General features: G+C 42.5%; 1 protein-coding gene across 4 annotated transcripts in view; it reads left to right on the top strand.

Moving 5' to 3' along the window:
- Positions 1–12,561, top strand: part of UNC13B (unc-13 homolog B) — a 219,705-nt gene that overhangs the window by 107,169 nt on the left and 99,975 nt on the right. For 2 of the 4 annotated variants that reach the window (XM_075079700.1, XM_075079699.1), the window contains exon 1: positions 3,489–8,090. The exons of the other annotated variants lie outside the window; for them this stretch is intronic. In XM_075079700.1, coding sequence (XP_074935801.1) covers positions 5,633–8,090 — 2,458 coding nt within the window. In that variant the 5' untranslated portion in view covers positions 3,489–5,632. Of the gene's footprint in view, positions 1–3,488; positions 8,091–12,561 lie in introns of those variants that run through there. 4 annotated transcript variants of the gene reach the window in all.

The raw sequence follows: 12,561 nt of genomic DNA, 5'->3' as shown, positions 1-12,561 counted from the left end.
TTTCCACCATGAGGGTGACTGACTGGCCAAACCTGACCTTTTGTCACATCTACCAAACTGCTTTGGAAAGGTTTCAAGTGTGGTTTTTCTAAAATGTGACAGGCAGGAATGCTGGCTCTCACTGATGTCTGCATTGAAGTGTTCTGACACAATTTTTGCTAAGCTGAAGGTACAGATGAAACCTGGAAAAGATCATCGCTGTACTTAAAAATTTCAAAGTTCTACAAGGGGGCTGGGATGTGGTTTCGCAGTTCATACAGTAATTCCTGAACAAAAACATAGGTTGAGGTTTGGCTCAAAGGGACTGTGTAATAGTTCCTTTGCTCACATAATTTGGTTTTTAAAATAGTTTTCATCCTTTTGTAACTACTGTCTTTTCAATAGCATGGATGTATTTCTTCTTTAAGTCACTGTGAATGGCCATGTGTCTCTTCTGCACCTTACTTTTAGCAGAAATGTCCTGAGGTGAACACGTTTTTCAAGGGAACATTTTGTTCTCCAGTCTTGCTGCTCTTCACCCAGGATTGCTCAGCTCACTCACTACCTTCTTGTTCCAATAATTCATGCCAGGACTCAAAAGTTAGAGTTTTTGTTAATTATCAGGAGAAGGTTTGAAAAGAAACAGATTCTCAGAAGCAAGCAATAATGCCATGTTTAGGTATGATCCAACCCAAAATTAAGTCTAATCGTGTTAATCAGAAAATTGCATGCTCACTTCCAGAAGTCATACATCAGTAAAGCTGGTAGTAACCCTTCATATCTCTGTCAAACCTTGTTGTTAGGATTCTTTCGGCAATTAATGTGCTTAAAAATGCTGTAATATTCTCAGGAAGAGTCGATGTTTCAGCATGCAGAGTGCTGGGGCGATGTTGCTATGGCAGCCTTAGCCATAATTTCTCTCTCTTGTTAGTGCCAAAACCTTTTTTCCAGAATGTCCTGCATTTTAGTTATTGGTATTCTTCATGTTAAATGGTTCTTTATAAGGTAGCAAGACCACTTATCAGCCATTTCATTGCTTTACCTAATGTAATTGCTAGTACAGGTAATGCAGTACCACTTTGTGTGGAAGACACGGTAAATATAATCAAATCCAAAAGACTCGACTCAGTGCCATGGTGGCATGAGTCGACATCCAGGGAGGCTGCTGTGAAATGTTCTTTTGATCATAGTTAATTGGTTTTGTACCTCTTTGCTGGTGACTCTGAACATCACATCTACCCTGGGCTACCAGCACTTTCTAACAGGATGGTGTGGGGTAAAGGTGTCTCAGTATTTCCCTTAGTGTGGTGAAAACCAGAGCGCCACTAAAAAGATAAACCAACCTCATTTTAGCAGAGGTTTAATGGACATAGGGGTTGTGCTCTGACCCCCCATTCTTCCACTTGTCTGCAGTTCACTGCTGTGTGGGGCAGTGCTGAAGGCACTGCAGTGCTGCCTTTGTTTTGAACCACGTTTGTCCAGCGACTCACAGAAATGAAGATGCTGCTCAGAGGGGGTTGCAGCCAGCGCTCTTCTTTCTGGTGAGAGCCTGACCTTCCCCAGAGTGCTGTAAGTGTAAAGTATGACTGATCCCCAGCTGTTGAGCAGAAATCTCATAACTGCATTTTATTCCTTCGTGGGATTTCTCATGTACTTTTTTCTCACTCATTCACACTGGCACGCAACGCTTTTGCTCGTATTGTCATTGCAGATCCATATTTCAGGAGGAAAAGTAACAGTCATTCATGTATTACAAGGATATTTTAGAGGTGTGCCTGCTGGCAAGGTAATAAACGGTGCAGTGTTTGTAGTTGTTCACCTGTTTCCCTTGTTTAAAATCTTAATACATCAGTTTTGTCCTCATGGAAATAGCAAAACAACCCAAACATCCCCGGGTAAAGCCAGTGATGTCTCCCTCCTCCTTAGCTTGAGCCTGGCTTCCTTTTGGGAAGTGGTGGGGATGTAGAAGCAGTGGTACCCATGCATGCTGCTCTTCAATCTGCACACCCAGAGACAGTTCCATACTGAACTGAGCATGGAGCTCTCCTGGAGAGAAATGCCTGCTAAAAGGCAGTCGGAAGAAAGCTTGTGTAATCAGTGAGGGCTTGAAGTATCTGGCAGGATACCAGGATGTAAATACTCTTTCTTTATAGACTTGATTTCTTGTTATGTGTTAGTGTGACTCCTGGAGCGATTCTGGAAGAGAAAAAGAATTCAGCAAGGAATTACAACCATCAGATTACTTTTTTTTTTTCCCCCTGGCTGAGCCTGCGTTAACTTTCATTGTCACTCTGCCTGTCTGTGTTACAAAGAAGCATGACGCTAACACAGGCAACATTACAGGAATAGGGATCCCTACAGGGGAAAAGTGACTGCAGAGCCACCTAGCCTGGAGCAGTAGAAGGGAACAGGAACTCACACACACAGCCCTGGGTTGGGAGGACGAGTGACAGACGCTGGCAGGAGGTGCAGAGGCACTGTGGGGCCAGCCCACAGGATCAAGTGGGTGAATATCCAGAGCTCCAGGTCTGAACGTGGGCCTGGGGTGGCAGAAGGCAGGGAATGGAGGGAGGAAGCCTGTAGGAGAGGTGCAAAGAGGGAGATCGACGTACCTGCTTCTTGGCATTCTTGTAAGTGGGCAGTGTTTTGCTCTTTGGTGGAAACGGAGATTTCCGTTCACTTCTACCCACTGTAGGGAGGGGTAGAGAGACTTCCCTCTGAGCCAGATCTGCTGTCCTCATGTTCTGCTCTGGCCTTGTTCCCAGCCTGGGAGGAAACAGTTTAAGACCCTATTGGGCCAAGCCGGTATTTGAAATCAAAGATGTTTTTTGAAAATCTCTAATGAAGTAAGTATTTGTGTATATCTAGAATATACACAGATGCATATACATATACCACAAATGCTATATAAAGATAAAAATGACAGCATTGTAGTGTTTACACTGAGCTGCCTGCTTTGGAACAGCTGCAGTCCTGCAAGTAAGTGTTTAGCAGAAAAAAGTGTTATCTCTAACAAACTGCTGCTGTGAGTGAAGTTGCAGCAGACAAAGGAAATGAAAGCAAGCTCCAGCTTGAATTGATTTATTTTTTTAAACTAAAATGATCATTAAGGCTTTTTGGTGCCTTGAGAGTTGGGTGTAGAAGGAAGCATGACAAGCACTGAGCTTTCTGAAGGAATGCTTGCACGAGCCTGTGTAGGCTTGTCTCCAAGCGCTTGGGGTTCGATGTGCTGGAAAATATTTGCAATGAGCATCTCTGTGTGCCACCCTCAAGCCACACATGCAGGGACCCACAGCTGTAGAGCTCTTCTTGGCTGATGTTGAATTCACGTTCTTGCTCTCTGAGGGATCGCTTCTTAATATTGATACAAAAGTGTTTTTCTGGTGTTAAACACCAGTTAGCCACTCAAGTGAAAGGTAAACTGTGTAAGTTGTGGAAGAAGAGAGCCTGAGCAAATATTTCTTAGGTCAAACCCGTTCCATGAGGGAGTAGTTAGATAAGACAGACATGAAAAAGAAAGCCTGATCTTTGTAGACCATTGGCCTGAAAATTCTATGAAATTAAAACTTGTTTTCTTTAAGAAGCTGACAATCAATCTAACAGGGAATTTGTTTAGCCTAAACAGGAGTAGATACTGCCTTTGGTATGGAAGTTCAGCTGAGGTGCTGGGTGATGGGGCTTAAACCTAAAGCACAGATGTAGCCTCTGTTACAGCATATTAATTAGCTCTGATTATAGAGATTGGTATTTGCAAATGCTGCTTCCTACAGATCAAAACCCACTCTTTCCTCCCCTGACCCCAAAGAGAAACAACAAAAATGAAAACAAAATATTCACCAGGATAGAAATGCTCATTAACAGAAAAATGCTGGTAGTAGCATAAATGGCTGTCAGGTGGGGCTGGAGGATGTTTAGGGAGTGTTTCTGCACTGCAGCAGCTTGGGATCACTGCAGGTGTAGAAGCTTTGAGTTAATGCTTTGAAAATGTGAATCGTTGTTTGATGTCTGGAAAGGGCATCAGGTGAAAGCTTCTGCAAGCTCTGGAGCTGGCCCTTGGGTGGTGAAAATGCTTGGAGTGAGTTTGTTGGGCCTTAGATCAAGGCTTCAATGCAGTGCAAACAGATCTATTGTAGTGTTCGCTCCTCTGCTTAGCATAAGAGTGTGAAATATTTGGGCTCAGCACGTGGTCCAGCACTCTCCAGTGGGTGCTGCTGGACCAATATGTGATGCTTTCTGCAGAAGACTTCAGGGTTGCAAAGACCACATTAGGAGAGCTGAGGTTACCAGACCTCAAAGAAAGTGCAAATGGAGCAGCACAAAACATCTCAGTATGAACGGTTACACATTAGCCTTCAAACAGCTAAACCAAAACCAAGGTCTGATTCTATTCTATTACCTTCAACATGGGAGTAAACCTTCTTGCACAAAGGTGGACGCACTTGGCAAAATTTAAGTTAGGCTGAGGGTTACATGTCATGGTTATGTTTGTGCAGCTTAAAAATTTTTTTTTAGAACTAGGTAATAATAAAAATGAAAAGTTCTAGGTCTTAAACAAGAATGTGAGAAAGAATATATGCTTCAGCAGCAAGTCGAAACTGAATCATCAAAGACATTGGCATCCTCCAGTCACCATGGCTCCAGGACCTCTGTATGGGTCTCTGTTTGCTTTGCTTTCTGGAGGAAGAAGCTGATTGTATGTTGCTTAGGAAGTACAGCACTGAAGACACACAAAAGTTTTAAGTAGTTAACATAGTATTTTTTTTATTATTATTTTGTTCTTTACAGGGGGGATTTAAATCAGGAAAAGGATCCACTGCAAAATCTTGAGGGTTGAGGTAGAAGTGACGTGCAGAATCTTTGTGCTGTCAGCTCAGCCTGTTCGTACATATGCTGAGTGTGGAATATTTAACGGCAGGTTAACTTGGGAGCTTGTAAGCTTTGGGGTTTTGGGTTTTATTTTTAGTGTTTGGAGGCAAAATATTAAGATAAAATCTTAAAATAGCAAAAAGGTTTTACACTTAAAATCTGTCAACCGGTCTTCCTGCCACTTTACATCACTTTGTACAATTCTTGTGGGATAGCTGGTACTGCGCCAAGTCAAACTTGATTTCTGCTTTCATTCGAAGCAAGAGAGGATGAGTTTTGTGGACTTGAAAGGAAAGGAAATATGCAGGGATAGAATCACTAATAATTGCCAGAATTCTGTATCCAGACAGGTAACTAAATCAGTGCACCATTGCCAGGAGCTCAGTTTAGAGTAATTTGCAAACCTGGTAGAAAAAGGGAGTGGCCACAGAATTGCTATTTTCTTCTTTTTGAACTTTCTTGGGTAGAAGAGGGAATGAGGAACACTTATTTTGACAAAGAAGGACCTGATCTGGGGAGGTGGCCAAAACGAGAGGATGTCTCTACACTTCAAATAGCACATCCTCTTTCTGTCTGCTTTTGTGTGGATGCTATTTTTTTTTTTCATTCTGCTGCTTAAGTTACTTTAGCTATTTCTATCTGAAGCAAACTGTAATGTTTTTTTCCCCTTTTTTGATAGCTGCTTCGTGACAGAATAAAAACTGGATGTTAAGTTTTGCATTGGGAAGTGATTGATGTGTGCTTGTGCAGCTTGTAGCACTATGAGAAACACAGGTTGCAGCTGCTGATGATGTTTGCTAGAAGTAGATTGAAAAAGCAAGAAAATGAAATTGCACTTCTGCACAGAAAACCTGTTGTAAAACTGTGGGGCAGAAAGCAATTCCGGAAACAAAAACTCCATTTGTTTCTGCGGGACAAAATGAAGAGGCTTCTTCAAGGTCAGGTAGATGAGAATCCAAACCATGCTCATCACTGCCAGCTCTCCCCGGTGGAGATTGAAACAGACATGTTTGTTTGTGGAATAAAGAGGAGCTCCATGAGCACTGAATTTTGCACTGCTGGAGGGGACTTTCATCAGGATGGAGGACATGATTCCAAGGGAGTGAGCGAAATGTGTGTTGGTGAGGTGGAACTGAACTGGGATGGCTATGTAAAAATACCGTGCTCGGTTCAACAGAACAAGAAGGACTTCCAGGGAAATTCTTCTGATGGTATGATGCAGACCTCTTCTGAAAGAAAGGGCAGAGTGTCTGAAGGGCAGGACCTTTCTTCTCTGAGCATTAGCATGAGCTGGAGGGAGGTAGCTGAAAGGCAAGGGTGCTTTCCCCAGGAAAAGCCCACTGCTTACAAGAGTCATAGACGGCAATCAAGGGATCGCTCAGCTGATGTGGTTGATTACATTGTTAAAGAGCTCCAGGGAATAAGTCGCATCCAGACAGAGATTGCAGAGCTCCGGCAGCACCTCAATTTGATAAAAGGCTCTGTGGATGAAGTCTCCAGCTGTGTGGACACAGTCTTGAGTGAGATAGAAGGCCTGCAAGGTGGTTCCACTGGCAAATCCCAGGGTACACATGCTCGGGAGCCCAATAGGGAGCTCCACAAGGAAGAACCCATATTGTATTTTTATGGGATCCCAGAAAAAGATGGTGAAAACACAGTAGAGCTTATCTGCAGCTTCTTGTCTGAATATCACTGTTTCAACGGTATCCAGTGCAGTAAGTATATAAAAGATGCTTATAGATCAGATATTGGTACAGGCAAGCCGTTAACACCAAGACCAGCAGTTGTGAAACTTGTAAATTGTGAACAGAGAGACTTTATTTTACAGAAGTCTATCCTTCTGCAAAGCTCAGGTGTCCGAATTGCTACCAGTGAAGAGGAGAAGCGGCAGAATGGCCAGAGGGGCCGCAAAACAGATTCAGTCTCTTTGCAGTCTGGCTTCAAGAAAAATCATCGCAACTCAGTGAATCCTGATGCAGGTCAGAGAACTGATGCAGTTGGGCACCTTCAGACGGACTCGTGCCAGGTTAAGTATAAAAGCACAAGCAGGAAAACACAGTGTGCAGGTGAGAGAATTGATTCTGTGCAGAAGTCAGCCTTGACTAAGAAAAGCAACTTCATACCTGAAGCTGGGAAGGAAGCACAAACAATAAGCTGTACTGAGCAGCCTTCAGATGAGAGTGACATTCACCAGGCCCTTCATGAACCTCTGCAGAATTCACAGGTAACCAATTTGGCCAAATCAGGTGATGGAAATGTCTGCTGCTCATCTGAATCTTTGGGCGGTGCAAGCCAGATGTGTGCTTCAAGCAATGATAGTGAGCACAGGCTTGACACTGAAAGAGTCACTGAGAATGGTTCTTCCCTTCTAGATAAAGATGAGGGGATAACCACAGAAGAAATTGAAACAGACTGTGATACCCCATGCAAACTTACTAGTGTGGAGAAAGTTGATATTCAAAGAGAAGACATTTCTAGTGGAGTGACAACCATTAGCTATGATCATACAACAGATGAAATGGCTGATAGTAGTGACAGCTTGAAAGATATGATCCAAATGGACCTGAATGATCAAGATCCAACTGATCAGGTCTTTAGGGATGTCCTGGAAAATTCCCAATACTTCCTTGACCATTCTCGGGATAGCATTGATCTTGTAGACATGAAGTTCTACACTAATAAGCTTGGGAAAGCTATTCATCACTTCAGGTCTGCTCTGCAGGTGGTGTTTCACAAATTGGAGACAAGTGATTCTGAAATCCTTTTGGAAAATGATAGTGGCTTACAGATGGACGATGACAATACGCTGATGCTGACCAGTTCAGGTATGTGTGGCAGCTCTGACAACTTTGCAGAAACCCCTCCTAGTCAATCCTCTGAGAGCCAGCCAAACACAACTGTCCACAGTGAAGCATCTGCTCAGATGCAGGTTGTTCCTCCCAGTCTTTCCTCTGTTCCATATGAGCCTCCTGCTTCCAGTTTAATGCCATCATCTGACTGTGAAATCCCTGCGGGGCAGCACTCACCTCCTGAGGAGCTTGGAGAATATGCGAACTCTCTACCTGAACAAGCAAAGGAGTGCAGACCCATGAGCCTTGACAAGGTGTGCGCAGAGACTATCTACCTGAACAAATGCATCAACAATTTCAAAAATGTGCTGAGGGAAAAGAGACAAATGCGTAGGAGACTCTTAAAAGAATTAGCACAGGAAGGAAACTGGATTTCCACTGAGGAGACAAATTCAGGTAAACCAAAAAATGTTTTTAAGGAGATGTTGAAATCTGATATTTGTGCAGCCAGTAACCAACACCTCACTCTGTGGGTAAACAGTTCATTAGAAGTGTGAGCAAATAGTTATGAAGGCAAGGATGTACACTGTACAACAGTACTGACCGAAAAAACCTAAAATTTATTGTGTAACACAATAATAAAATGCAAGTTTGCAAGCTTCACCTCTTCTTTTTTTTTTTTTTTTTTGAGGGAGGGAGGTTTGCAGTGCATCTTCAAAATAGCAGGTGTTAGGGTTTTCCGTCATAATTCGTGACTTGGTTTCTTGTTAAATATAATAGTTAAGACATGTGATAACAAAGTGTGCATTTGAGCTATAAGTAGCCAGATTTGCAGTTTTGGGAGTTGAGTGGATCCAGACTTCAAGTGGCTCCATCACAAAGTGGGAGTTCTCAGTGTTTAATCCCTGCTAGATGTTATCCTAGTAGAGACCTTTAAAAATCAAAATTAAAAAAAAAAATAAATTTGAGACCTGTGTTTTGGTATTGTTTCCATAACTTGTCCATGAGATGAGAAATTTTCCATTTCTGTGGAAATGGAACGTTTACATTCTTATTGGCATCACAGGTAATGAAGCGTTTGACTTCAGCAGATGTGAGCTGATACAGTGGTGGACCAGTGCTGGTTAACCCATTCCTAAGGAGGTGGGAGATGGAAAAGACTGACATGTTTTGATGGGTCGTGTTTTCATAGGCCTTGATTTGTTAAAACCAACCCTAACCTTGAAATGTAGGTCCACCTGCCCCCTCCCTCTCCAGGCAGTAAGAAAACTTTCTCAGTGGCATCTCTGTCCAAATCACCACACAGTTTAGGGAAGAGGCTTGACTGTTTAAAGAGTGATAGATACTGAAACTACAGCTTGAAAACATCACAGCCTTATTGTGAGGCTCCCTGTATCTAATATTTTATCCACCTTTCTCCTTGTGATCATGAAAGCTAGTCAGAATAATCGGGGTGCTCTGTCTCGTTCCAAGTGTCTTTTCCAGTGACTGTGCTTTCACTGTGAAGAAACAATCTGTCTAATCCAAATTTTACATCTGTACCAGTGACCTTGTCAGCTCTGCAGATCATAAAGCTTGTAGTCAGCTTTCCACTTTGTTATTTTTTTGTATGAGGCCCTTGGTTTAGGGTTGATTCAAACAATAGGTTTTTAATGAGTGAAACACTAGGATTTGTTAGCAGGCTTCACACAGATACATATTTTTCTTTCAAGACAATGTTTAGATTGCTAATGTGCAGATAGTACAGATGGAACCGGTTTTGTGTTTGGTTTTTTTTTTGGTTGGGTTTTTTGTTTGTTTTTAATTCAGAAATCTAATTTTATCTACTTTTTTGTTTTGGTAGTGTTTACGTAGAGCTCAAGTCCTGAACATGTGTTCTAATTTTAGGACCCAAGGGAGCAGACAGTGGTTTGGATTAGCATTTGCCACAGTGCAGCAAAAATATTGAAATAACCTAGTTCTGAATGTGAGAGGAGGCTGCTCACTGCAGTAGTTTGAGCAGTACAGGCATGTTCACTGGGAGAGAAGTAGCCAAAGCTACTTCAGTAAGGAGGAGGAACGTCACAGCTGGGCTTCTGTGCCTTACATCTGGCTCCAGTGTGGATTGGCATTCCTGAGCCTCCCTGGTTCAGTTCTCCTAGACGTCATCAAGTGATGTGCCAAAGAGTTGTGGTTGTCTGAACACCTGAATAAAGGTGTATCTGTATGGTAGGTAGGACAACTGAAATTACGACAGTAAGAATGGGATGAAGTAATGAAGTAGGAAGTGTGTTCTGAGAGACAGGAGGAGTCTAAAGGAGTGAAGGGTAGTGGAAAACTCTGGGTAAGGTATAAGAAATGGGAGAGAATTTGGAAGAAACCCTGGAGGAGATGTCAGGAATCAAAGCAGCCCAGACCATCAGGGCAAGGCAGGGAAGCTGGGAAGAAAATAGCAGGCCTGTCCCGGGCGGAGGTTGAGGGACGTAATCAAAGCAACACAGTGCTCGCACAGGATGGGCAAGGAAGCAGTGGGTAAATTACCACTTGGCAGTAGCCAGAGCAAGAGAAGGGGATGACAGTATTGCCAAGAGCTGTAGAGCAGGGCAAAATTAATCATATACTAATTCAGTTTGAAATAGGGTTGTTTTGGCATGCGTTTTCCAAGAAAGTGAAGCAACAGTTTTATGTGCTGCTTCATTGTACCCAAAATAAGTTTGAGGCAAGCTCTTATTTTCTTCCTTTGGAAAAAATCATTATACTCAGAATGCAATGAAAGGGTGTTGGTTTGTTTTTTCCCCAGCTGCAGATGAGTGTTTATGTCTTATTTTAAAAATATCATTTGTTCTTAATAGGCTCTTAAGTTCCTGGGTTGGGTCCACTGAAAACCCAGTTCTGCCTGATGGCTTTTTGGTTCTGAACCTGAACCACTGTATTACTCATGCCTGCTTGAAAATTCAGTTCAAGGTATTTTATTAAATGTGTTTGGCAGCAGTCTGCAGCAAAGGAATGGATGATAACTTTGAAGGTGTTGGTAAATCTGTGTGTTTTGGTGAATCAGATATGATGCACTGACATAAAGGTTTAAATTATTTATAGTTGTACACAGACGCAAATTACCGGAACAATTTAGAACTTGGCAGATGCATGTAAATAATTGTTGTGTTTAATTTGAAGTCAAAAGAGAAAAAATAAAATATCCCCTGACGATCTGAGCAAGCTTTTAATGTTTTGAGGAGGGAAATAAAAGCATAAGTGAAGATGTTTTGACTTTGTGTATGTTTAAAAAAAAGCCCTGAAACGGTCGTGATTTTTATAGATGTAAATTGACTGCTCTGAAGTGGAATGATGAAGGAATTCTGTGATCGGGGTTTAACCAAGTTAGTCACCATTGATGATGCTGTGAGCACACCTGCTGTAATGAGACATAATCAGAAGATTTTAAATCTTTGTCTGCAGTTGCTTAGAGCTTTGCTAAACTTCATATTTGGCCTGAAACTGTCCCTAACAGCTTTAAACTGAAGAGGCTCAGAAGTCAAAGATATGTGGGGAATTTAAGCCAAAATAATCTTCACCCCCCCCAATCCTCAAATGAGTCTAATGCAAGATTTGTTGCTTTGTGTTTGTATAAAAATAAGTTTGACCTATATTTGAGAAGATCTAGTGCCCTCAGGCCTTAAAATTTGGCAGGGCTAGTCCGTGTCAAGGGTTTTTCTGTGGAAAATCAACCCCAAATGAGCGAAGGGAATAAGCATTTTAAAAAATGTGTAGTTTGCATATGCTTACTGGTAGCTTGCTACAGTTGAGCTGTTGCGCTGCCAGAGACTCCATCTGTCCTCAGTGTTTTCCAGCTGGGGGCTAAAGCAGGGCTTTCCCAGCTCAGCATGACTGAGAGCCATGGCAGACCTGAGAGGGGACTCGAGTCCAGGTCATCTGTGCTCAGAGACTTCACAGGAGACATCAGGAACGAATCTGGTTCAAACGCAAAGGAGATAAAAACCGGGAATGAGGGCAGTCTGGATCTACCTGGGACACACTGAAACAACACCGGGGACCAAGTCAGGAGAACTTGGGCTTGAAGGTTTTAGGGTGACTGTGCAAAGAGAAGGAGAAAACCAGAGGACTTGGAAGTGGAATTGGGGCTGCCTAGGTGGGAAGATTTTGATTAATAGAAGGGGACAGGCAGGAGGATGGTATAGAAGATCAGCGTAGAGGGGAACAGTCAGAAGTGTCGGTTCCTAAAATATCACGTTCACATCTGAGTCTGGGGTGGACCCTAGGTTTCCTCAGCCTCTCCAGGTTGGCAGGCCTGTGCAGAGCTGACTGTCCAAACACGGCACTCCTGCAACACCAGCTGTTACGCAGAAGACAGCAGAGTCCTGCTGCTTGTTTCCTTTGTGAGTTGATGGAGGAGAAGAGACCTGCAGGGTGGTCCGGAGGCTTTCCTCCCTGATGAGGATCCATGTGGGCATGTCTTAAGGGGGAAAGTAGGGTTTTTATTTTAGCTACAATCTAGCACTTCGTTTGCTAAAGTAATTTGACTTCTCCTTAGTGATTGAGTTAAAATAGCTTCTCTTTTCCCATCTCAGTGATTGCATGTGTGTAATTACACCCATGTAGACAGTAACTTTGAAAACTATTTTAGCTTTTAAAGCTATTTGAGTGGCCCTTGTTGCCATGAAGATATTCCTTCCCCTCCATCTTTCATACGCAAATGAGTAATATGATTCTTCTATGCAGATATATAGAATTATCTGATTGGAAGCCTTAATATCACGTCTGTACCGGAAGTTTTGAGTATGACACTCATATAACTTTACTAGCCTTGAAATTGCCTATCCATAAACATGAGATTTAGTGTAGGAGGTTTCTGCATTTTTTTTTTCCTCAGAGGAGAATTGCCTGGATTTATAAAACCAGAAAATATCTCTCTGCATTATGGTATTTGCAA

This window comes from Phalacrocorax aristotelis, chromosome Z, assembly GCF_949628215.1.
Source record: "Phalacrocorax aristotelis chromosome Z, bGulAri2.1, whole genome shotgun sequence".
Classification (NCBI taxonomy): domain Eukaryota; kingdom Metazoa; phylum Chordata; class Aves; order Suliformes; family Phalacrocoracidae; genus Phalacrocorax; species Phalacrocorax aristotelis.
Note: the sequence above shows the minus strand (reverse complement) of the source record. Positions and strands in the feature narration are given on the sequence as shown.